Below are 23717 nucleotides of genomic sequence, written 5' to 3'. Positions count from 1 at the left end.
GCCGGATCCCGCCCCTCGCTGGGTCCAGGTTGCCAAGGAGACTCCGCCCCGCCCCATGCAGGCCCCGCCCCTCGGGCCTACGGCATCCTCTGGGCCTGGTCCCGCCCAGCGCCGGATCCGGGTTGCCAAGGAGACTCGGCCTCGCCTCTCGCAGGCCCCGCCCCTTGGCCTCCTCCACAGCCCTCGGATCTGGCCCCGCTCCCTGCTCGACGTCCAGCCCAGCCACTGTACGTAGTTTGCCCCTCAGCGGCCACCGTCGTCTGCACCGAGGCCCGCCGAGCGCGCCGCCTGCGTCTCTCGCGCGCGCCCGCCCCGCCCTACGCCGTGCGTGCCGTGCGTGAGCGTGCGCGTCGGCCGGCGAGGGAGCAGCAAACGGCCGGCGGCGGGCGCCGCGCGGGGGGCGGGCGGCGCGGAGGAGGCGGCGGTGGCCATGGCCGAGGCGTCGCCACAGCCCGGACGGTATTTCTGCCACTGCTGCTCCGTCGAGATCGTCCCGCGCCTGCCGGTGAGGCCCGGGCCGGGAGCGGCGGCGGGGCCTCTTCCCGCAGGCCTGAGGCGAGGCCGGGCGGGGGTCGCCGGCGCCCGCCGCTCGGTGCTAGCTGGCCCCTGCGGGGAAACTGAGGCCTGGGGCAGTGGCGGCCCAAGGTCGCTCGGCGGAGAGCCCGAGCAGTGCGGGCGTGAAGCCCGTCCTCCAGTGTGGGAAACTGAGGCCGGGCCAGGAGACGGGGCTTGGCGCACGGGGCATATTGGGGGTCGGGGCCGGGTGACCCCACATCCGCGACCTTCCCGCCCCCTGAGGCCGCGGACCCGCCAGACCAGTCCCCGGAGTCCAGCGAGCCTGGGTTTGCAGTTGGAGAAACTGAGGCCCAGAGAGACCAAGTGACTCTCTCGGGGGCGCGCTGCAGGGAAGAGGCGCGCTCGGGAGGAGGGAGGCGTGGGGGGACCAGACCCCGAAAATAACGGTAGGGGAGGTCCGCTGGGCGCGTGGTCTGTGCCACTTGCACTGGCTCCCTGCTGCGTGCCGGCCTCGTGGAGTCCCTGGCGTCGCCTTCGCAGGCAGGTCCGGGGTGGCTGGTTTCTTAGGCAGGCAGGCCGAGGGGTCTAGCAGCAGCCAGGAGCTGGCCTTTGGGACCAGACCCTTCCCGTACGGAGCGCCTGCCTCGGACCGGGGCGCGCCCTCCCTCATCAAACTGTCGAGAGCCGGCTGCCCCGGTATCGAAAGTGTTGCTTCCTGCCCGTTTAAGCCAGTGTTTCCCAAACTGACCTGATGTCACCTTGGCGGGGGGGTAATGCTTGTTGAAGGTGCCATTTTCCAGGCCCCTGGTCACGGGGGTTCTGAGTCAGTAGGTCTGGAATGGGCTGGGTGATCCTGCATTTTTAGCTAGCGTCCCCCTTCCCCAGGCTGACGTGGAAATGGTGATTTAGACCAGCCCACTCCCGCCGTGCAGGTGGGAGAACTGAAGCCCGGGGAGGCTCAGCAGAGAAGTGGGGGAGCTGGCTGGATTGGAGCAGCGAGGGAGGCCGGGGCGGAGGGGCATCTGGACTCCCCACCCTGTGACCCAGGGAAGGACTGCAGGCAGCGAGGCTCGTGGGGCACCCATCATGTGTGTGCTCTTTGTAGGTTTCCCCTTGCTGGTGGTTGCGCCATGACCTGTAATCCGGGCCCAGGCCGTCTGGATGCAGCGGGGGCCGTGGGACTCCCTGGAAAGGAAGCTGGAGGTACAGAAGGGGTAGTGGGGGTGCGGCTTCAGAGGCCAGGGCATCCCCCTTCCCAGCAGGAGGGACAAGTACAGTCAAAGCTCAGGTGTGGGAGACACGTTCAAGACAAAAGACTTCTGTGACCAAATGTGTGGGTTTATTTTTTCCTGTGGCAGGAAAGGGCTGGTCGCCTGACAGTATGCCTGTCTGGGTTAGTTGCAGTGCAGCCCCTTGGGCCTGGTGTAGGCCCTGGGTAAGCTTGGGGTTGTGGCTCTGTGGCAGGACCGGCCAGTGGGGCAGTCTGCAAGGCTGTGCAAGTGGCTGCTCTTGGCCACCTTTCCTGGGACTGGCACAGGGCTGGGTCTGGGCATGGCATAGCCACTTCCTGGCCCTGTGGCCTTGGATGAGGAGGACCCTGACCTCCTCCAACTGTCACTGGGCCTGGTGAGGACCTTCCTCCTAGTCATAGGAACCCAGTGGTGACAAGGTAGGCGTGGTCTCCACCCTCACAAACAGGTTGGCCAGGGAGCCAGCATTGGACAGTGATTGACAAACATTTAGTCACAAACGTTGGTAGATTCTGTAAGAGCAAATAATGGCAGGGAGGGTGTGTTGGCGAGAGCCCCTGTCTCCACCCTGTAAATGATCCTGGGGTGCCTGGTTGCGAGTTTGGAGCAGGATTCAGTGAGGCACTGGTAGACAGGGTGGCTGTATACCAGAGCATCTTTGTGCTGGGAACGGGGCACGCCTGGTATTCTGGGGAGGGAAGATTGGCTCTGATCGGGTATCAGCCAAGCTGGAGAAAGTCCTAGCCCACTGCTAGCACCCTTGAAACGGGATTTCTGCTCGTGAGAGACTTGACCTGCACTTTTGTCGGATGTGCTACTGCTGAGACACCTGGGCTGGTTTTTATGACGTTTCTGCTTCAGACCATGAAAGGAACTGACCTGTTGAAGTGGTTCCCTCTCAGGCACCTGGATTGCTGTGGGGCCACATGCCTGCTCATGGGGGCACCTCTGAGGCAGCTGGGCCGTCCCAGGCCACCATTGCTACTTGGGCTCTGGGACCAGGCTGAGGCCACATGCAGCTGTCCCACTTCTCAGCTGCATGGCTTTGGGGCAGGGCACTCAGCCCCCCAAGCACGTGTGTGCAGAGTGCTGAGTACATGGAGGCTCTCACCCAATGCCTTGCCAGTGAAGGCACTCTCCCCAGGGCCCAGTGCTCACAGTTGGGGACTTGGCTGTCTGCATCAAAGGCAGTGACGAGGGTGTCTGGATATTCCAGGGAAGGAAGGCTTAGCTGGCATGAGGCATGTGGGAGCAGGAACCAGACAGGCCGGCTGGAGCTCGAGGCCTTGCAAGCTGGCGCACAGGCCCAGACTCGACTCTCCTTAGGATGCGTTGGTTTGGGTGGTGTGGTGTGCAGGTGTGTGGACGTGGAGCGCCCTGTGGATGGGGCCTGCTGAGTGCTGGCATCCTCTGCCTCGGTGCCTGGCAGGGCTGAGCCAGTGTGGGCAGGTGTGGGTGGAGGAGCCGCTTGTGCCCTGGGGGTCTTGCATGCTGTGCTGTCACCTTGAGGGCATTGAGTGCCTGTGAGCCTGGCAAGCGCTGGGGGAAGTGGCCGTGGGGCTCACAGCCTGAGAATGCACAGCCCCTCCCAGAGGGCAGCACAGACCGTTACAGGTTCCATCCACACACCTGCCCTCCCACTGGCCAGAGTGCTGTCCACATCGTCATCTTAGGGTGATGCCTGGGGTGGCCCTGTTTATGCCTGTAGTCCTCTTTGGGAGTGTCTGCTTTTCCCTCTCAGAAGAGTCCCTGAGTGGTAGGACAGGACAGCACAGGTGCCTGGGCACCTGTCCCGAGCGTGGGTGGGGTGCAGAGTGAGTGCTGGTGGGAGCCCTCTGGCAGCCAGGGCTGATGCTGCCATTGTCACTCGTGGCCCTCAGCCCACCCTGGAGTGGCCTTGCTCACACTGTTTCCTGCACAGCCCTGGTCCCTGGTCTTTGGCAGAATAAAGTCCAAAGTCCTCCCCAGGCGGGGTTCACATGCCACGCTGTGTAGGTGCCAACCTTCTGGCCACTGGCCTGCTCTGTATGTCCCATGTTAAGCTAGATGCTGTGATGGTGACAACCTGCCCCCCTTCATGAGTGTCCGCCCAGTGACTTGGAGTGGTTTGCAGCGGCAGAGCTGGCCTCCAGGGAGGCTGAGTCTGGAGCCAGTTCCCAGTAGCACAGAGCCCACCTTGGGATCCAGCACCAGGATACCTCCTGGTGGCGCAGGGGTCCATGCTGGGCAGGGGCGGGTGCTGAATTTCTTCCTGCTCGGGACTCTGCCCCCATGAGGATCTTCCTGCTGTCTCAGGAGAGAGAACTTGATTCGGGGCATCCAGGGCACCTGCACCTCTGAGCCTCAGGCCAGGCATAGTGTACCCCAGCACGGCCAGCACAGAGTGGGCCCTGGTGGGGGTCCCAGCCCTAGCAACGGAGCCTGAAGCAGCCTGGGAAGAGTGAAGAAGGTGGAGTCAGGTGCCCCTAGGTTGAAGTGCTGCTGGAGTGTGTGGCGGTGTATACACCCTCGCTTGCACGTGTGTGTGTGTGTGTGTGTGTGTGTGTGTGTGTGTGTGTGTGTGTGTGTGTATCTATCTGTCTGTCTATCTCTCTCTCACACAGAAGCCTTAGGTGACAGGGCCTGGCCCTCAGCAGCAACTTAGCTCACTGACCGTCCATCCAGAAGCGCACAGCTCAGGTGTGAGGCTCGCAAGTGGTTGGGGGCCAGGCAGGGTGGAGCTGTGGGCCTGGTGTCCGCGGCTGAAACCAGGAAGGAAGGGGTGGGCAGCAGCACGTGCACTCTAGGGGGCTGTAGGGTCCACGTGTCCCAGGTCAGCTGAGAAGGCTGCGGCATCCTCTGTAGAGAGCAGTGGCCGGCATGAAGGGCTCCAGCAGAGGACAAGGACAGACCACTGCCCGCCCCCCCCCCCCAGGTCTTCTTAAGCACACAGTTCCCCAAGGAGCCTGTAGCCCGCGGAGGCAGGCGTCACTGTAGCTGCGTGGTCACTTGGGGACAGCACTTTCTCTAGCTATGGCCTCAGTTTCTCCTACTTGCCTGTACATGCCAGGCTGGGGCCCTCAGTGTTTGTGTCGTGCATAGGACATATCCCCAGGGAATCCCTGCTGCCTGGGCAGGTCCTTCCACGGGGACTGCGAATGACGTGATGGCACGTCCTGGGGGCCTCGTGGGTGGGGCACAGTGTTGGGTCTGTCCCTGCTGCCTGGGTGAGCTGCTGCTACAGTGAGAATGCTGTGTGGCCACCTTGCCTCCATCTGTCCTTGGGGTGGGGGAGTCACAACAAGGACCAGCAGCTGGTGCTGGACACTCCAGGAGCAAGGGCGCTGTGCAGTAGGGTGAGACAGCCCTTTCCATCCCAGATCCCTGCTTCTGCGTGAGTTTGTGCTGTGGCCACAAAACAGTCTCTGGGACGTGTCCTTGGAGGAGGGAAGCATCTGGAGACTACCCAGTGCAGCCCCTTCCCACTGCCTGGGTGCAGAGGCTCAAGCCCCTGACTCTGGGCATCCTGGATCTTCCTGGCACTTGCCTGTGTGATCCAGGTGTTGGGCCCCTTCTGCAGGGCTGGTCAGGGTGGGGGCATCACGGCCAAGGGGCAGAGCCAGAGCTCAGCCTGCCCACGGCCAGGAGGTGAGCATCCTTGGGTGGCTGCTGGACTTCAGGGCTCTCAGTAGGGCTGTGACGTGAGGTCCCACGGTTGCTGCGGGCAGACAGGTTGCCCGGTTTCTAGAGGCCAAGCCTAGTGGGCAGGGCCCCTTGTCAGCATGGCTAGGTCACACATGTGTGTCTGGGACCGTACGCTTGCTCAGGAGAGGGTGGAGGCCTGGGTGGCAAGCTGGGGTCCTGAGAGGGAGAGGCTTTTCCCACAGGCCCTGGTTGGATGCGGCCAGCAGTGGAGAGGCTCAGAGAGGGCGGTGCATGTGTGATTATGTCCTGGGGCCTGGGTGGCTGTTCCAGGTCCACCAAGCCATGCTGGCACTGGGGGCCACCAGGACTTGGTGAGAGCCTGGAACCAAGCCCCAGCCCTCCAGGCAGAGACCCGGGCGATGGGAGTGGACCCCTGATGTCAACAGGAGGCAGAAATTCAGGTTTATCTGTGAAATCTGCTGTGTCTAAGTGGGATGTCTCATTCCTGGCAGTCCAGCCACACCCCCACCGCCCCCCAAGAATCCCTTGCCTGGTGACAGTTGCCACTGTTGCTCGCTGTGGCAGAGCTGCCCCGTCTGTGCGCTGAGCCAAGGGCTGCTATTGTGGTTGTGTGATTCTCGGAACAGCTTTATCGAATTGTATTTCATACCACACGTCCACTTGTGTGTGTCCTGTGTCTGGCGTCTCTCACTGAGCACCATGTCCTCAGGGTCCATCCACGCTATGGCCTGTGTCTGAACCTCCTTCCTTCTCATGGCCAAGTGACATTCCAGTGTGGATGGGCCACGCTGTGTTCATCCTCTCACCTGTTGACGGGCACCTGGGCTGTTTGTACCCTGTGATTATTACGCGTTGTGCTGCTGTGGACGCTCACACACGGGCTCTGCGGGCGTGTGTTTTCGTTTCTCTTGGGTGTTGTCATTTCTGCCGGGTCACATGATTCCATGTTTAACCATTTGAGGAACTTCTGGGCTGTTGTCCTTCACAGCTGCCCCACTTTTACTTCCCGCTAGCTGTGTCCAAGGCTCACCGGCACTGTCTGGCTTTGGGCCTGGCCTACCTCATGGGGTGACAGTGTCTCACTGCATCTCTCTGACGACTGATGGTTTGGGGTATCTTTTTGTGTGCTTATTGGTTATTTATATTTTTTGGAGGAATATCTATGCAGATCCTTTGTCTATTTCTGAAACTGGGTTATTTGTCTTTTCAATGAGTTGTAAGTGTTCTTTACATATTAATACTTTCAGTGCGAGTCCCTTCACACACAGGCCAGCCTGCTCCCGTCCAGTGGGTTCTTGTGTTTCGGGGTCGTGTGGGGACACCATCTGCTTGCCCTGGCCCCAGCCTTTGCCACTGGCATTGGGAGCAGGTGAGGCGGCCCGGCGCGGTGCAGCCCTCCCCAGAGTCAGCAGATGAGGCTGGGGATGCAGGTCAGCCCACCCACCTCCGGCAAGACTGCGCCCCGCAGCGGAGCCTGGCTGTGCGCTGCCTCGAGGAGGACTGTGAACAGCCACATGGAGCGTGTGGCTCTCAGGGCCCACAGCATATGTCCTGGGTGTTCGCATGCTGACACACCAGGAGGCCTTGTGCTCATATGTCTCATACGTGTCTTGTCTGTGTCCACGTTTCCCAGAGGCAACTTCAGAACACCTGTGAGAGCCCCGACCTGCACGTTTGATGACATGGGCTTGCTCAGCACAGCTGTGGCTTGAGGCATGGTTAAGGAGCTATGGCGTGGTTTGGGGGCTCACACACTTGCTGTCCCCAGAGTGGGGCCATGCTGCAGCCGGGGGCTCGGGCCAAGTGCCGGGACTGCCACAGTGCCAGGGCTGTGAGCTCTGAGCCTGTGGTGACTTCCCCATTGCTGTGGGGACACTCTTTAAGTCTGGGTCCAGCCCTGGGACTGGGCAGGGGTGGGGAAGGACACCTTCAGGAGGACCAGGTCAGCGAGGACTGGGTTGATGTTCTCGACGCCCGAGGCTGGCAGGAGCAAGCAGGTCCTCTCGGCCTCCCTTGTCCGTCTGTCTGTCCTCTAGGACTCAAGGAGTCGGGAGGGCCCAAACGTGCCAGGCCAGGCAGGGGGAGCCCCTCTGCCCTCGTCCTTAAGGGTTCACAGACAGGCCCTGAGGTGCCCCTGTGGCTTGTGGGGGTTGGGGCACCACCTGACCCTAGGCTCCTGCTCTCCTGCAGGATTACATCTGCCCAAGATGCGAGTCTGGCTTTATCGAGGAGCTTCCGGAAGAGACCAGGTAACCCAATCCCTTGGTCATAGCGGCTGGAAGAGCTGGCAGGGCCCTAGGTGCAGGTGGCCAGGCAGGGGCTATGCCGTCCAGGGCCTGCCTGGTGCACGGCTGGCAGGGCCTGGCATCCCTGGGTGCCATCCAGCTGGGTCAGGAAGCAGCTGCTGGTGGCCCTGGGGCACGTCCCTCCTCATGGATAGCAGCACAAGGTTCCCTTCTGTGGTGACATGGGGGGGTGGGGCCAGAGGGTAGGGCTGGTGACCTCCAGCCATCACTCTCCTCCCCAGGCCTTGCCTCCCGGATCTGAGGACACTTCCTCCGGGGCAGGGGGTCCTCAGGCCAGGACACAGAAGTCAGAGAATAGTAGCAGCCTTGTGGCCCCTGCCAGTATCCACACATGCATGAATTTGGGGGCATCTGTGTCAATTTATAAAGCCACTCCTGGTTTACTTAGGGCAGAAAAAAGTTGGTGACACCAGAAGGCAGGTGTGGACACATCTGGGCATGCCAGAGTCTGGAAGGTTCCTCTTCGGTGTGAGTGGGAGGTCCTGGGGGTTTGCAGTTTCTGCAGTGACCACACGGTTTGCATCCTGGGGTGGCGATAGATTGTATGAGTCTCACTCTCCTGATGCACAGGCTAAGAAACAGGGTTGCAGGGTACAGAGAGCACCCCGCACCTGTGGGGGCTCGTGGAGCCTGCTGACGTGTCCTTCTCTCTCCAGGAATACAGAAAACGGTTCTGCCCCCTCCACAGCCCCCACGGACCAGAGCCGACAGCCGTTCGAAGTGAGTTGGGGCCTGTGCCCCCTCGTCCTGCTGCCAGTTACCTGCCCCAGGGCCTGGCGGCTCTCTGCTGTTCTGCCCCTGCTGCCTAGCTGGGGCAGCAATGAACCCATCCCGCCCCTAGGCCCTTGGCCCATCCCTATGCTCATCTTCCTGTGCCCCTGCCACTATGCCTCTCCTGCCACACCACTCTCTCGTCTCGTTTCCTCTGCATTTCACAAGCTCTGTTCTGGACCTTCCTGGGGTCTCCTCTAGAGAACATGGAAGCCGACTGCTGTGGAGGCTGAGCGTGTGGTCCTGATGCTGCTTGGCAGATATGGTGCTTTTTGGGCTGTCAGGGCCTCCCAGCCACTCTCCCTGCCCGCCTCATGTCCGTGGCCAGCTCTGCCCCTCCCACCTCTGTCTGCCCGGTATTCCCTGGGGCCTTCCTTCCTTGTGTCCCTTTGCCTTTTCTCTCTGGCAGACCTTGCAGGCTGCGGCCGCCCCCTACTCCCAGCACCAGGCCCTGCTCTGTGGTCACCCTGCCTCCTCTCCCTAGAACGTGGACCAGCACCTCTTCACGCTGCCGCAGGGCTATGGACAGTTTGCTTTCGGCATCTTTGACGACAGCTTCGAGATCCCCACATTCCCTCCTGGGGCGCAGGCTGACGATGGCAGGGACCCCGAGAGCCGGCGGGAGAGAGAGCACCCGTCCCGGCACCGGTATGGTGCCCGCCAGCCCCGTGCCCGCCTCACCGCGCGGAGGACCACTGGCCGGCAGGAAGGCGTCCCCACGCTGGAAGGGTGAGGGGGCCTGGGGGTGGCCAAGAGGTCCCCGCTTGGTAAGATCGGAAGTTCTGACGCTTAAAAATGGGCATGGTTTGCACCGAAACCTGAGTTTGCTGCCAAGCTCTCAGGAAAGGCTGGCTGGCCCAGTCCAGTTGCTGGGGTTAGAGGGGAGGGCAGCACCCAGAGCCAGGAGCAGTTTCCTCCCACTGGGTTTTAGACACGGCTTTGCCGGTGGTTACGTGTCTGCACGTTGCCGGGTGCTCTCCCGGCCTCCGGCCTATACCAGAACTGGGCAGGAGGAGGGAGGATCACTAGATTCCTCTCGTGGCGGTTGATCCCTTCTGTGGTTGTGTCTCTCTTGCTGAAAAGAATCTGTAAAAGCTGGTTTAGCCAGGCATGGCATCACCCGCCTGTAAACCCAGCACTTTGGGAGGCCGAGGCAGGAGAATCGGGTGAGCCCAGGAGTTGGAGGCCACAGTGAGCTATGATCATGCTACAGCACTCCAGCCTGGGCAACAGAGCAGACCTTGTCTTGAAAAAAACTATAGGGGCCGGGCGCAGTGGCTCACACTGCCTAGCGCTCTGGAGGCCGAGGCAGGAAGATCACTTGAGCTCAGGAGTTCGAGACCAGCCTGAGCAAGAGCGAGACCCTGTCTCTACTAAAAATAGAAAAATTAGCCGGGTGTCACGGCACGCACCTGTAGTCTCAGCTACTGGGGAGGCTGAGGCGGGAGGATCGCTTGAGCACAGGAGTTGGAGGCCACAGCGAGCTATGGTGACACCACTGCACTCCAGCCTGGGCAACAGAGTGACACCCTGTCTCAAAAACAAAAAAAAGTTTAAAAAAAAACTGACAGAAGCCACTTGGTGGCTGGACGCTGACCCACCCCTCGCTCTGTTCCAGGATCATTCAGCAGCTGGTCAACGGCATCATCACGCCCGCCACCATCCCCAACCTGGGTCTGGGCCCCTGGTGAGTAGAAGGGGGGGGCTGCCCCTGCTCAGCCACGGCCACTCGAACCCCGACCTCTCCCCCCAGGGGTGTCCTGCACTCGAACCCGATGGACTACGCCTGGGGTGCCAATGGCCTGGACGCCATCATCACACAGGTACAGGGCTGGCGCCTGGCGTGCTGCATGCAAAGGCTCTGGGGCGTCTCCCACCTCCTGCTGTCCCTGCGTCTCCAGGCCATACCCAGGCCATACCCTCCTGTTGTGGCAACGCCACCTGCCAGTAAGCAGTGGAAAGTCTTGTCACTGGCTGGTCCCAAGCGCAGTGGGACGCGGACCCTCCAGTTGCTCGCCAGGCAGGGGCTCGGGGTGCCACAGTGACCTCTGACCCCACCAGGGCGGGCTCCCAGGGGTCTGGCCTGGGACAAACAAGGCCTCCGTGCTTTTGCGGGTCTCGCAGCCCGCTCTTCAGAGCCCCTGGCTGGGCGGAGGGGCTGCCCCTCCCCCAGGAGCTCCCTCTCTCCCCTGTCTTTCAGCTTCTCAATCAGTTTGAAAACACGGGCCCCCCGCCCGCAGACAAGGAGAAAATCCAGGCCCTTCCCACTGTCCCCGTCACTGAGGAGCACGTAGGTACGGCCTGCATGCTCTGTGTTAGGTTTAGGGAGGGTTCTGTCCAGGTCCCCTCTGCCTCCTTGCGCCTGGGGCTGAGTGTCCAGGGCAACTCCCCATGGTGCTCTTGCTGCCAGGGGCAGGAGAGGCAGCTGTGGTCTTCCCTCTGGCTTCACCCTGCTCCACAGGCTCCGGGCTCGAGTGCCCCGTGTGCAAGGACGACTACGCGCTGGGTGAGAGCGTGCGGCAGCTGCCCTGCAACCACCTGTTCCACGATGGCTGCATCGTGCCCTGGCTGGAGCAGGTGAGCAGCACCTGCCCCTATGTGCCGGTCCGCCCTCCACCTGCACCCGCAGGCCCACCCCAGTCCACCCCCACCTGACCTCTCCCTGCCCCTGGCCCGCCCCCTACCCGCAGCCCAGCCCCTGGTCTCTAATCAGCTCTTCTGCCCGCCTGCCCGCCCGCCCCTGTGGTTCGCCCTGGCCGCCCCCTCTGTCCACCCGCCACCTGCATCTGCAGCCTGCCCCTCCTCCTTCTCCCACCGGCCCACCCCTGCCCACCCCCTGGCCCCCTTGGGGTGCCTTTCGGGCTCTTGCCCACCCCTGTCTCTAACCAGATCTTCTCCCTGCCCGCCTATGTCCCCACAAAGCACGACAGCTGCCCCGTCTGCCGAAAAAGCCTCACAGGACAGAACACAGCCACGAACCCCCCGGGCCTGACGGGGGTGAGCTTCTCTTCTTCGTCCTCCTCATCCTCCTCTAGCTCGCCAGGCAACGAGAACGCGGCGAGTAACTCCTGAGCCACCTTTGCCAGAGCTGCTGGGAGAGCTGCAGCCCCTCCCCTGGCTTGGTCACCACGGGTGCTGGGATGCTGGGACTCACCTTGTTGGTCAGCACCAGCGGGCCAGGGTGGGATGGGCCAGGGTGAGACGGGCTCAGCGCCCCAGCCCCCAGCCCGGGGGATGTCCCACTCGCTGGCCGCTCCCAGCCCAGAGGGTGTGGGCCACACGGCCCCCCAGGGGCGCCCTCAGCCTCCCCCTCCCCTGTCTCTAATCCTCTAAACGCTCGACGGCGGAAAGGTTTTTATAATTTTAAATTATTACTGCTCTGAAATAAATGGACATTGTAGCTCACACGCGGCCATGCATGATCTGTGAACGGACGGGTACAGCTGCTCCACCAGGGCCGCGATGCCACCAGGACAGGCCGCATGGGTCCCCAGGCTGCCTCCATCACCCGGAGTTTGGGGGCCTTGGACCACGAGGATGACCGGCAAAACCCAAGAACAAAACTGCTCGGACAGACGTTTTTTAAAGGAGAAAATGTGTATCTCACGGAAGCTATTTAAAATACACCACTTAAAAAGAGAAGCAGGTGACTTGGCGTCTTCCTTCTGCGCCACTGTGTCCTGAGGGGGCTGAGCTGCCCAGCTCACTGGGGGTCTGTGTGTCCCCGGAGGGGTCTGTGCCTGCTGTGGGCCCAGGAGCCGAGCTATGCCCCACCTGGGCTCAGCTGGGGAGGCCCAGGCACCGTCACGCCCACGATGACAAACTTAAACCTTGGAAGTCTGAACTGGCAACATCCAACAAGGAGATGGCAACATGTCACCAGGTCGCACAATTTCAAACAAAGAAAATGAGGCTGCACTGAACAGGCAGCCACCCCCACCTCTCGCGTCACGTCTCGGGGGCGTCCCCAGCTGGGTCTGCACAGTGCAGCTCTGCAGCCAGGGTGGGCGGACGCTGGCCGTGGGCACAAGCCAACCCCAGACAAAGCTGGCAGGCGTAGGGACCTGCACGGGGCTGGGCGGTGGGTTTGTCTCCTGTGGCCCGGATGTCAGATGCTCTAGAGGGATAAAGGAGACCCCACCCCCGCTGCCAGCCCTGTCCGCAGCTCGCCCCTCTCAGGGGCCACCTTTGTCTGCAGCAGGCACAGTGCACCTGCTCCCACGCCCTGGCGCGCTCCTGCTGTGCGCAGGTTCACAGCGTCTGCTCCGCACCAGGTTGTGTCCGCACCTTGGAAGTGTCTGCTCCACCCACTCCACTGGTGACCTGGGTCCCACCCATCCCTGGCCCTGTACTCAGTTGTTTCTGGGCTTTTGCTACTGAGACGAGGCCCCAGCAAACCATTCTGGGGGACGCCGTTGGGGCCGCAGAGCTGGAGAGAAGCATCTGTGACGTTGATGACTGCAGCCAGGGCCACCTCCAGGGCTGTGGCCCTCAGAGCGTTGGCCCCCAAAGATGTCCACATCCTCGTCCTCACAACCTGTGGGCACCTGGCCCTGCAGATGAGACTAAGGTGAAGACATTGAGATTCGGTTACCTGGGGTTATCCTTGGCTTGGGGACATCTGATTTCCAGGACTGTGAGAGAGTCATGTGTTTTAAGCTACTGAGTCTGTGGTGACTTGTTCCAGCAGCCAGCAGAGGCCACTCGGGCCACTGCCACAGAGCAGATGACCCACGCTGGGCCCATTTCCCACTGGAGAGTGGCTGCTTTGAGTCGTGCAGTGTTAAGCAATCGAGGCTCCCATTCTGCGGGTTCTCGGGAAGGGGCCGGGGGTGTGTGGCCACAGGGCGTGTGTGTCCCTCCCATGGGGAGGGCAGGAGAGCAGGATTCTAACAGTTACACCCAGCTGTGCACAAGCCTTGGACCCAGGACTGCAGGGACCCGTGTTGTGGCCTGCTGCACCACAGGGTCCCCACAGGGCCCTCCACTGCTAGGCTGTCGTCTCTAGAGTGGAAGCACAGTTTGTAACCTTTCCCGGTTGGCTTTTCCTCACTCCGTGTAATTTCCTGGGAGGCACCGAGTCCTGCGTGCACCTCCTTGCCACCGGGTGGCGTTCCTGGCGTGTATGGGCGGCGGTCTGTGACCTCCACCTCAGAAGGACGCTGGGGGCTCCCAGTTCTTGGCTGTGGTGGGAGAAGCTGCCAAGAATGTGTGTGTCCAGGTGTTTGTATGAACAGAGTCCATTTCTCTGGGATATAAATACCCAGAAGTGCCACTGCTGGGTTCGACGGTAGCTGCGTGTTTAGTTAGTCAGATCCGGCACTGCGTCGTGTTCCGCCTGGGCCATGTGAGGGATCCAGTTTCTCCACGTCCACAGCAGCAGCGGCAGTGTCAGCAGTTTTATTTTAGCTGCTCTGGCGCTGTGCAGCCCCAGACCGCAGACCTTCAGTGGCAACACCCCTTCCCCACTCCATGCAGGGCGGAGTCTGGGGGTACCACTAAGGCAGGGTCACCCTGGGCACTGTGGACCTCGGGCCGTCTGGGGCCCTGTGGGGGCTGAGCCGCAGCCCTGACAACCACAGGTGTCCCCGATGTTTCAGAGGATCCCCTGGGGCAGGACCCCCAGTCTCTGCAGAGTGAGCCTGGGGCTTTTCCCCACCCCAGGCTGCCCAGTGCCCTTCCAGCAGGTGCCTCAGCCGCACTCTGCTTTCTGCATTGTAAGCGGGGGTGGTGGCTGGATAGCAGGGGGAGCTCCACTTGTCCCCAGGGGCTGTCATCTCACCAGGTCAGCCCTCCCCTGCCCCAGGGGCAGATGGCTTCATCACTCCACTTGTGCAGGAGGAGCCCAGGCCCTCAGCTCCCTCTTCCTTCTGGCTGGAGTTGGAGCCCGGGGGCTGCAGGGAGAGGAGGGTACTCAGCACATGGTTCCTGCCCCCCACTCCCCAGCCTCCGCCCGTCCCAGGAGAACCCAGGAGCTCTGAGGACCATTTTGTCGTTAAAACAGTTGCAGGCCTTGTGTGTGTGTGTGTGTCCTGCTGCTGCTGTAACAAAATGACCACAAACTCGATGGCTTAAAACATTTATTGTCTGACAGTTCTGGAGTCAGAAATCTGACATGGGCCTCACTGGGCTAAAATCAAGGCGTGGCAGGGCCTATCCCTCCTGGGGGCTCCAGGGGAGGACCCCTCTCCAGCCTTTCCCAGGATCTAGCGGCCGCCCGCATCCCGCGGCTCTGGGCCTTTCCTCCCCATTCAGAGCCAGCAGCGCAGCGTCTCCCAGTCTCTCTGCCTCCGACCCTCCTGCCTCCTCGTGGGAGGACCCTGTGCTGACACTGGGCCCCCGGGTCACCCAGGGTGACCTCCCGTCTCAAGGTCCTTAATCCCATCGGCAAAGTCCCTGTGTCTGCAGGAGGTAACATACCTGCAGGTCCCAGGATCAGGACGGGGACGTCTGTGGGCTGTTGCCCTGCCTGTGTGGAGCCTGCGTCACCATCTCTGCCTGCTCCGCCCTTGCCCACCCTCCTCCTCCACCCACTTCACATGTGACCTCAGCCCCAACTTCCCCTCCACGTGTTCCCACCTCCGTGCCTTGGGCTGTCTGGGCCCCACCTGGAATGCCCTTCCCACGCCTCTGACAACTGCATCCTTCCACTCGGGGTGCCTTGCGGGGTCCTCACCCCCCAACTCGTGACTAGACACAGGGATGCTGACTGGGGGCTCCCTAGGAGCCAGCCTCACGTGTGGGCCCCGCTGTGTCCCAGCAGCAAGCACTCAATGAAAGAACAGGCGCCAGTTCAAGCCTGCGCCTCGAGAGTCTGTCAGAGGCCCCTCCCGGCCTCGTGGGGCCTCAGGAAACCAGGACGGGCAGGAAGTGGGTGGACAGGTGGTGCCGCCTCGTCCGGCCGCCAGGCCGGGGGGACCCCTTCCTGTCCAGTGCCAAGAACATGGGCTGGCCATGGTGGCGCCAGCGGAGTGCTGCATAGGTGTTGTAGCCGTTCTCCTCAATGCGCTCCTGGAACCTGCAGTCGACAGTGTAGACCCGCTGTGGGGCGGGGCGTGAGGCCAGCAGACCCTCCCGCCACCCGCCAACCCCAGTCCCCTGCTTGCCTGGTACTCACCGACCCATAGAGGTGGCCCCGGCGGTCCATGGCCACGTAGAAGCCTGAGTGTACGGCCTTGATAACCACAACACCCACGTAGACAGAACGGATCTCGATGATGCCTGCTGGGCAGGGGCAGGGACTGGTCAGGGCAGGGCCTCGGCTCCTGGGGCCCCCCCACTGGCTGCTGCCCTTGGTTCATCCCTGGGCACCTGCTGGTGGCCGCTGTGCTGCCTGCAGGACCCTCAGGGGCCAGGACAGACACCCAGGAGCCTCCCCCAGGCCACGGTAGGGGGAACAGCCAGTGCAAAGCCTGAGAAGGAGGACTCTAGGGGGAACAGCCAGTGCAAAGCCTGAGAAGGAGGACTCGCTGCTATGGCTGGAGGACACTGGGGAGCTGAGGCACAGTTTGGAGCAGGGGAGGCCCCTAATTACATCAGTGTCTTCATCCACACAATTCAACCCATGCACAGCGTCCAAACCAGGGGTCAGGGGCCCCAGACACCCAGTAGGACCCACCAGGGGCAAGAAAACTGAGCCAAAGTTCAGGCCCAAAGGGTTCAAACTGCAGGTGCAAGAGGTGGTGGGTGCCTGCCGCGGACAAGCTCTAATAACAAGGAGAAGTAACCACAGCAGGAGTTGGAGACCAGCCTGAGCAAGAGCGAGACCCCGTCTCTACAAAGAATAGAAAAATTAGCCGGGCATGGTGATTCACTGACAGTTCCAGCTACTTGGAAGCCTGAGGCAGGAGGATCGCTGGAGCCCAGGAGTTGGAAGCTGCAGCGAGCTGTGATGACACCACTGCACTCCAGCCTGGGTGACAGAGTGAGACTCTGTCTCAAAAAAAAAAAAAAAAAAAAAGGCTGGGCGTGGTGACTCACGCCTGTAATCCTAGCGCTCTGGGAGGCCAAGGTTGGAGGATTGTTTGAGCTCAGGAGTTCGAGACCAGCCTGAGCAAGAGCGAGACCTCGTCTCTACTAAAAAAAAAAAATAGAAAGAAATTATATGGACAGCTAAAAATATATATATAAAAAATTAGCCAGGCATGGTGGTGCATGCCTGTAGTCCCAGCTACTTGGGAGGCTGAGGCAGGAGGATTGCTTGAGCCCAGGAGTTTGAGGTTGCTGTGAGCTAGGCTGATGCCACGGCATTCTAGCCTGGGCAACAGAGTGAGACTCTGCCTCAAAAAAAAAAAAAAAAAAAGTAAAGACAGGACAATAGCCGTTCAACCCGGCAGTGGGCACACAGGCCCCCACCATGCGCAGTTATAGGGTGTTCACAAACAGCACATTTGGGTCATTGGTGACAACTAGTGTGCTGGAGGGCATTCCACACCCTCTGCACTCACCGAGCCCACGCAGCAGCCCCAGGTGGGAGGCGCTGCCTACGCCCACTTTTCAGAGGGGCAAGCTGAGGCCTGGGAGTGTCAGAGCCAGATCTGGACCCCACATGTCCATGGGCAGCCCTGGGAGAGCTCTGCCCCTCCTGGAGAACACAGTTTCCCATCCAGCAAGCACCCTCTGCTCCCCGGGCACTGGGGCCTCTTCTGCAGTCCAGGTCTTGCCCTCTGACCTTCAGCCTGGACCTGGTGCCCCAAGCCCGGGGTGGCCAGCCATGTGCCCTCCCCACCTTGCTCACCTAGACCATTACTCGGCCAGACACCCAGCTCCTCCTGTGCCTGGCCAGCTCCCTGCCCTACCCTGGCCCAACCCAAGCCACAGCCCCCCAGAGCAGCCTTCAGTTCCCCCAGGAGAAGGGGCTTCAGGTCAACCTCCCAGCATCAGCTGTCCCACTTCTGTGCACCCCACCCGGTCCCCTCGGAAATTATGACATTTCTCCTTCGCTTGTTTACTTCTCCTCCCTGCTCTGGAAGCCCTAGGAGGGTGGGCCAGCTTGGTCACTACTGGGTCCTCACGCCCAGCACGGCACACAGGCGGTGCCCAATTATTAATAATAACCACCAACGAATGAAGGAGAGCTCCCAGCCCCGCCCACACAGCCGTCAATCATCATCACCATCCCCATCCAGTGGGGAAACCGAGGCTCAGAGAGAAGTAGCGACTGTCCCAGGTCACCAGGCTGAGCCAGGCCTCTGCCCCCTCCCGAGGCCACCCACCGCCTGGCCGTGCCCACCGCCCGTGGACCGGCCCAGCCAGTCCCCATCCTGGCCCTGGTCGCATGCCGCCTAATGAGAGCCTTGGGAGCCAGATGAAAGCGGCGGGGAGGGCAGGGGGTGATTATCTGCCCTAATGACGGTGATTCAGGGGCCAGCGATTACCGGCCCCCTCCCCAGCTCCCTGTGCTCCCCTCCCTCCCCTCTGCCTCTCCTCTTGCACCAGCATTCCACACGCGCTTATGGACTGCCTACTGTTTGCTGGGTGGGGCCCTGGGGACACAGCAGGGCAGAAGGGACGCGACTTCAGCTCCATGAATGAGGTCCTGGCACTGCGGAGCCCGGCTCTACCACCCCCCGTCGGTGCGATCCTGGGCGGGTCACTTGCTCTCTCTATGCCTCAGTTTCCTCATCTGCCAGTTGGGTGTCTTTGGTTTTGGGGCATTGGGGGTCCAGAGTTCAACCCCTCCTCCGCCCTCGCCCCCCAAGCAACTGGCCCGCGCAGCTCTCCCCGGAGACTCACTGTCCGGGCCGTGGCGCCAGCGGGTGCCTCGCACACGACCCGCGGGGTCCACGCGCAGGAAGAAGTGCGTGGAGGAGAAGAGGCGCCGCCAGCGCACGTCGCCCTCCAGGTGCGGGTAGCTGCGCGCCCTGCGCGGCGCGCTCGCGCTCTGGGCTCCCGCGGCGCCCGGCTCCCGCGCCAGCAGCAGCCAGGCCAGGCCCAGCCACAGGCGGCTGCGCATGGCCCGCGCCCCGCTTGCCGGCCGCTCTCGCCTCCCTGCGCGGCCGCGGCTCTACCATAACGCGGGGCCCACGGGGGCGGGGCCGGGGCAGGGCGGCGGCCGGCGCGGCCAATGGGGCGTCGGGACTGGCCCATCACGGCCGGGGGGCGGGGCCCAATCGGGTCCTAGCGGCCTCCGCACGTGTTAGCCCCGTGGGGCGGGTCCCTGAGTCCCAGATTCCCCACAGTCGCCGGCAGGTCCGGACCGTGGGCGGCGGGGCTGCTGCGGGGGCTGCGGGGGCTGCGGGGTAGAGAGACGGGCCGCAGAGACCTGGAGGGAGACAGGGACACAAAGACCAGAGACACAGAGACAGAGACAAGAGACAGAGACCAGAGACACAGACCAGAGACACAAGATAGAGACAAAGGAGAACGAGACCAGAGAGAGAGACTGAGATATAGAGGCTGTGAGATGCAGAGGCAAGGAGAGGCAGGGAGAAAGTGTATGAGACAGAGACTGAGAGACAGAGACAGCTATAGGGAGAGACAGAAACTGGAGAGACTGAAGGGCAGACAGAAACAGAGGCTACAGGGAGCGACAGGGATTAAGTCAGAGAGAGACTGTGAGACACGAGGACAGCGAGATATGGAAGAGACAGAGAGAGACAGAGACATGGGGATGCACGGGGATTGAGAGGGAAGGTTCTGGCATGTGCATTAGTCCCTGCCAGCTGGGCCCCAGGACTGGGCATGCCCAGGTGGGACTCAACGCCCCCTCCAAATGGAGCTTCCTGGGGACAGGGAGCTTCGTGGCAGGGGAGGGTGTGGGGATGTGTGTTTGGGCAGGTGGGTGGGAGGCAGCCGTGGGGAGGATGGCCACGCAGGCATGTTGATGGCCGGCTGGTAGGATACCCAGGCCCCAGTGCCCACCAGTGCTGCGTGTCAGAGGCTACAACAATGGGGCAGCCCCATTCACACCCACACCCACTCCCCACTTACAGCCACACCCCAGGCCCCACGGGGAACCTCCCAGCAAGGTGGCTGGCCCCATCCCTCACCTGCCTGCCCCATGCCCTGGGCTCCAAGTGACCTTCACAGACTCAGAGCCCAGAGGAAACCGAGGCTCAGAGAGGAGCATTGACTTCCATTGTGGGAACACAAGGCACAGCCCCGATTCCAATCCCTGCCTTCTGCTCCCAACAGCCCAACCCTGTGGCCGGCCACAGCCCCAGGTGGCACCTTTAAATAGCACCACAGTGAAGACATGGTGACCAGCCTGCCCCCACTGGGAGCCCGCTGGAGGGACAACCGGTCCGGCCAGATGCCAGGATGCTTTCCTGGTGGCTCAGGGATTCCCCGACTCTGTCTTCCTGGGCCAGACAGTCACACGGTGGGTGTGGCAGGTGCCCCAGTCTCAGGACCCCATGACTGCCTCGGTTTCTCCTCTGTAAAATAGGCCAGTAAAGGGATGTCTGGAAGGATAAAATGACAATCCATATAACATGCTGGCCAGACAGCGCAGCACATGGACACTGGGTAAGTATCCTCCACCTGCTTGGCCAGCTGCAAATCTTCCCACCATAGAGTGACCCCCCAAGAAGGATATTCTGGGGGCCCCTGTGAGAAGATGGGACGCACACCTGGGAAGCTGAGTTTGTTTAATAACAGCTTTATTGAAATATAATTTGCATACCATACAATTCACCCATTTAAAGTATACAATACATTGTTTTTAGTACATTCACCAAGTTGTGCAACCATCACCACTGTCTCCTTCCGGAATATTTTTATCATTTCCAAAGGAAGCCCTGTCCCCATCAGCAGTCACTCCCCATCCCCTCCCTAGTCCCTGGTGACCACGAATCCACGTCCCGTCTCTGTGGATCTGCCTGTTCTGGACATTTCATATAAATGGAATCTCACACTGTGTGCCCTTCTGTGTCTGGCGTCTCTCACTGAGCATGATGTCCTCAAGGTCCATCCATGCTGTGGTCTGTGTCAGAGCCTCGTCCCTTTTCATGGCTGAGTGATATTCCAGTGTGTGGATGCACCACATTGTGTTTATCCACTCATCGCTGATGGACTGTTTTCACCTTTTGGCTGTTGTGAATAATGGTGCTGTGAACATTGCACACAAATGTTTGTGTGGATGTATGTTTTCATTTCTCTTGGGCACACATCAACGAGTGGAATTGCTGGGTCACACGGTAACTGCATGTTTAGCTTTTTGAGGAACTGCCAAACTGTTTCCACAGCAACTATACCACTTCACGTTCCCATCAGCAATACACGAGGCTTCTGACTTCTCCACATTTTCACCAATATTTGTTACTGTACGTCGTTTTGATTAGAGCCACGCTAGTGGAGTTACAGTAGTATCTCACTGTGGTTTCTTAGAAGACTTGAAGCCTACAGAAAAGTCTTAAGAATGGTGAATGAACACCTGCACACCCTATTCCTGGATTCCTAAATTCTATATTCTTTCTGCCCTCCGTCAGCAGGAGAATCAGTAAATGCATAGTGGCAAATTCACACAGTGGAATGCTCCACGGCCGTGAAAAAGAGTAAACTCCTGAAACACACGAGTTGGATGAATCTCTCAAAAATAATGCTGAGTTAAAACAGACACAAAAGAAGTCCATGTATGTGCCATTCTAAGACAGGCAAAATCAACCTATGGTGTCAGACGTCAAGATAGGGTGCTACTCTGCTGGGGGGTAGAGGCTGGGAGGGGGCAGGAGGGGGCTTTGGGGGCTGGCAGGTTCTGTTCCTGTTCTTTGGAATGCCTGTTCCTAGGTGTATTTGGTTTGTGAACATTAACTGGGCTGTATTCTCAATGTGTGCACTTCTCTGCAGGCTTGTTAGACCTGAAACAGTACATGTATGCAATCTTTTTATGTAAGTGAATATTCGAGAGTGAGCCACACTGTGGTGCCACTTCCCTCTAGGAGAGATGTGAGAGATGCACCAGCACAGCTCACATCTCCTAATAGAGAATTCCTTCTCCTCCTAACAGAGCTGCAAGTTAATCTACCATCCATGCTCAGATATTCCCTGGTGTCTGTCCCCTTTAATATATTTTTTTTTCCTGAAAAAATTGGGGCTGGGCTAATGCTGTGCATTCAGTATTCTCTTCCTCTCTTTATTTAGCCTCTGTGGTTGGCCCCGACGATATGACCACATCCTAATCCCCAGAACCTGTGAAGTTTGACTCATTTGGAAAAAATAAGTCTCTTTTTTTTCTGTTTGTGAGACAGAGCCTCACTCTGTTGCCCTCAGTAGAGTGCCGTGGTGTCAGCCTAGCTCACAGCAACCTCAAACTCCTGGGCTCAAGCGATCCTTCCACCTTGGCCTCCCAGAGTGCTGGGATTACAGGCATGAGCCACCACACCCGGCAAGTCTTGATAGATGCGGTTAAGATCTTCAGGAGGTTATCCTGATGGGTTCTAAATGCGGTGACTGGTGCCCTCGTGAGAGAGACAGGTAGCTTTGGCACAGACACAGAGGAGGAGACAATGTGATCACACAGACTGGAGTGACATGGCCACAAGCAAAGGACTCCTGGAGCTCCCAGGAGCTGGGAGAGGCAGGATGACCCTCCCCTGGAGCCATGGTAGGGAGCACAGTCCTGATGACACCTTTATTTCAGCCCTGTGAAATTGATTTTGGACTTCTTCTCCAGAAATGTGAGAAAATGAATTCCTGTTGTTTTAAGGCACCAAGTTTGTGGTCTTTTGTCCCAGCAGCCACAGGAACCTAATAACATTTCCTTCCATCTAGCGATTCCTGACTTTCTTTGCCCTTTTTAAAGCATGGACACTTCTGAAGTCTCATACAGCGTCCACAACCCAGACGCATCTGAACACTTTGTGGCTGGATTAGGACGAGATGTTTTGGGTGAGAAGGCACCCTAGGTGACATAGAACAAGACGACAGTTTCAGAAACACAGTGTTGCCTGAATTCCAGCCTCTTAGCACTGTATTGTCCATTTTAACTGTATCTGTCTCCACCAGTCTTGCATGTTATTAATATTTTTCTTGCTTACGTTTTACAAGGAAACTTAGCGTCACTGTCAGAAGTGGAAAACAGGTGCCATACGCTGACAAGCTGACAGTAAGACATAAAAAGAAATACAAAGGAGAAAGAAGAATGTGAGAACTCTGAGATCAGTATAATCACAAACAGGATATGGAGACTGGTGTTAAACATGGAGGGCGCTAGATGACGCTTCCCAGGGGACATCAGCAGGTTTGAACGGGAATTGAAAGGAGAATGACTTTCTCCCCGATAAGATTCAGGAACCTGGTTCTCGGGGAAATTCTGGTTCAGGGAGTCTGATGTCTCAGGAAATCAATATAAGAGGAAACAGAGGTATGAGGAATGGTGGGTGAAAGAATTCAGAAGTCTTGGTTTCCACCTAGGTTCCTGGCTCTGTCAGAATGCAGGGATTTGAGGGGGTGCCTCTAGGTCTTCGGGGATCAGGCCCAGCTGATTCAGCCCCCTGGGGCCAGGAAGCTGACCCCAGGAGTGAGTCAGGTCTGAGGTCACAGCCCCCGGGGGCATCTGGGGTGGGCTGAGCCAGGTTAGGGAGGATGCTGCTATCGCTGAAAACATTCCCCGCCGGTGGCATCACTGTGCCCAGACCCGCGTGGGCAGCTGCGTCTGGAATGTGCTGTTAAGAGGCCACCAGACCCTGGTGGCTGCACCTACCAGACCCTGGTGGCTGCACCTACCAGAGCACAGGTCCAGTCCTCACTCCGGCCTGATGGGGAAACCAAAATCTAAGCATTTGGGGACTGATGGCAGCTTGCATGGGGGTCCCTTAGCCCCTCCAGTTCCTCTTGGCTTCCTCTCCCCAACCCCACTCTGCTCAAGTTCCTCCAACTATCCCGACAAATGTTCCTGCCTCTGGGCCTCTGTACTTGCTGACATCTGTCTGGAGTGTCGTTACCCCAGATGTTCATAGTCTCCTCTGTCACGTGTCAGCTGGTCCCAGACCAGGCCTCAGTTTCCCCAGCTGAATGGTTGGTGGGCATGCCTTCCACGTTTGATTCTAAAGCTCTGTCCTTGACTGCTCCTGAGCGAAATCACCCAGAGGCCAGGGATGGATCCAGACTCCCTATTCCATTCTGCCTCTGTCCTCGGGGGTCTGGGGATTTGTGGGTGAGGAAGATGTCCAGGAAACATGTCGCCCCAGATCGCCTTGGCTCTTCCTCTGGGAATCACAGACTTGGGCTTTCCTTCCAGTCTCCCTAGTATCATGCTGGGTGTCTTTGAGCAACTTGGTTGACCTCT

The 23717-nt window shown here is 59.8% G+C and overlaps 2 protein-coding genes across 3 annotated transcripts; one reads left to right on the top strand and one right to left on the bottom strand.

The window, feature by feature from the left end:
- Positions 1-276: 276 nt before the first annotated feature.
- On the top strand, positions 277-12130 carry RNF126 (ring finger protein 126). 2 transcript variants are annotated; one of them, XM_045542294.1, is made up of 9 exons: positions 277-505; positions 7602-7660; positions 8374-8437; positions 8973-9217; positions 10107-10175; positions 10242-10311; positions 10689-10782; positions 10950-11065; positions 11411-12130. In XM_045542294.1, the coding sequence occupies exons 1-9, from the start codon at positions 431-433 to the stop codon at positions 11558-11560; spliced, it is 942 nt and encodes a 313-aa protein (XP_045398250.1). In that variant the 5' UTR covers positions 277-430; the 3' UTR covers positions 11561-12130. The 2 variants fall into 2 exon arrangements, with proteins under 2 accessions (XP_045398250.1, XP_045398258.1); XM_045542302.1 differs by lacking the exon at positions 277-505 and adding an exon at positions 1630-1719.
- A 3039-nt stretch (positions 12131-15169) lies between these two features.
- On the bottom strand, positions 15170-18464 carry FGF22 (fibroblast growth factor 22). Its single transcript, XM_045542286.1, has 3 exons — positions 18224-18464; positions 15606-15709; positions 15170-15529 (listed from the first exon to the last, which is right to left on the bottom strand). Exons 1-3 carry the CDS (start codon positions 18441-18443, stop codon positions 15335-15337), a joined length of 519 nt encoding a protein of 172 aa, XP_045398242.1. The 5' UTR covers positions 18444-18464; the 3' UTR covers positions 15170-15334.
- Between the last annotated feature and the right edge of the window lie 5253 nt (positions 18465-23717).

Source organism: Lemur catta, chromosome 1 (assembly GCF_020740605.2).
Source record: "Lemur catta isolate mLemCat1 chromosome 1, mLemCat1.pri, whole genome shotgun sequence".
In the NCBI taxonomy this organism is placed as follows: Eukaryota; Metazoa; Chordata; class Mammalia; order Primates; family Lemuridae; genus Lemur; species Lemur catta.
The sequence above is the reverse complement of the archived record's forward strand: the minus strand, read 5'-3'. Positions and strand labels throughout refer to the sequence as shown.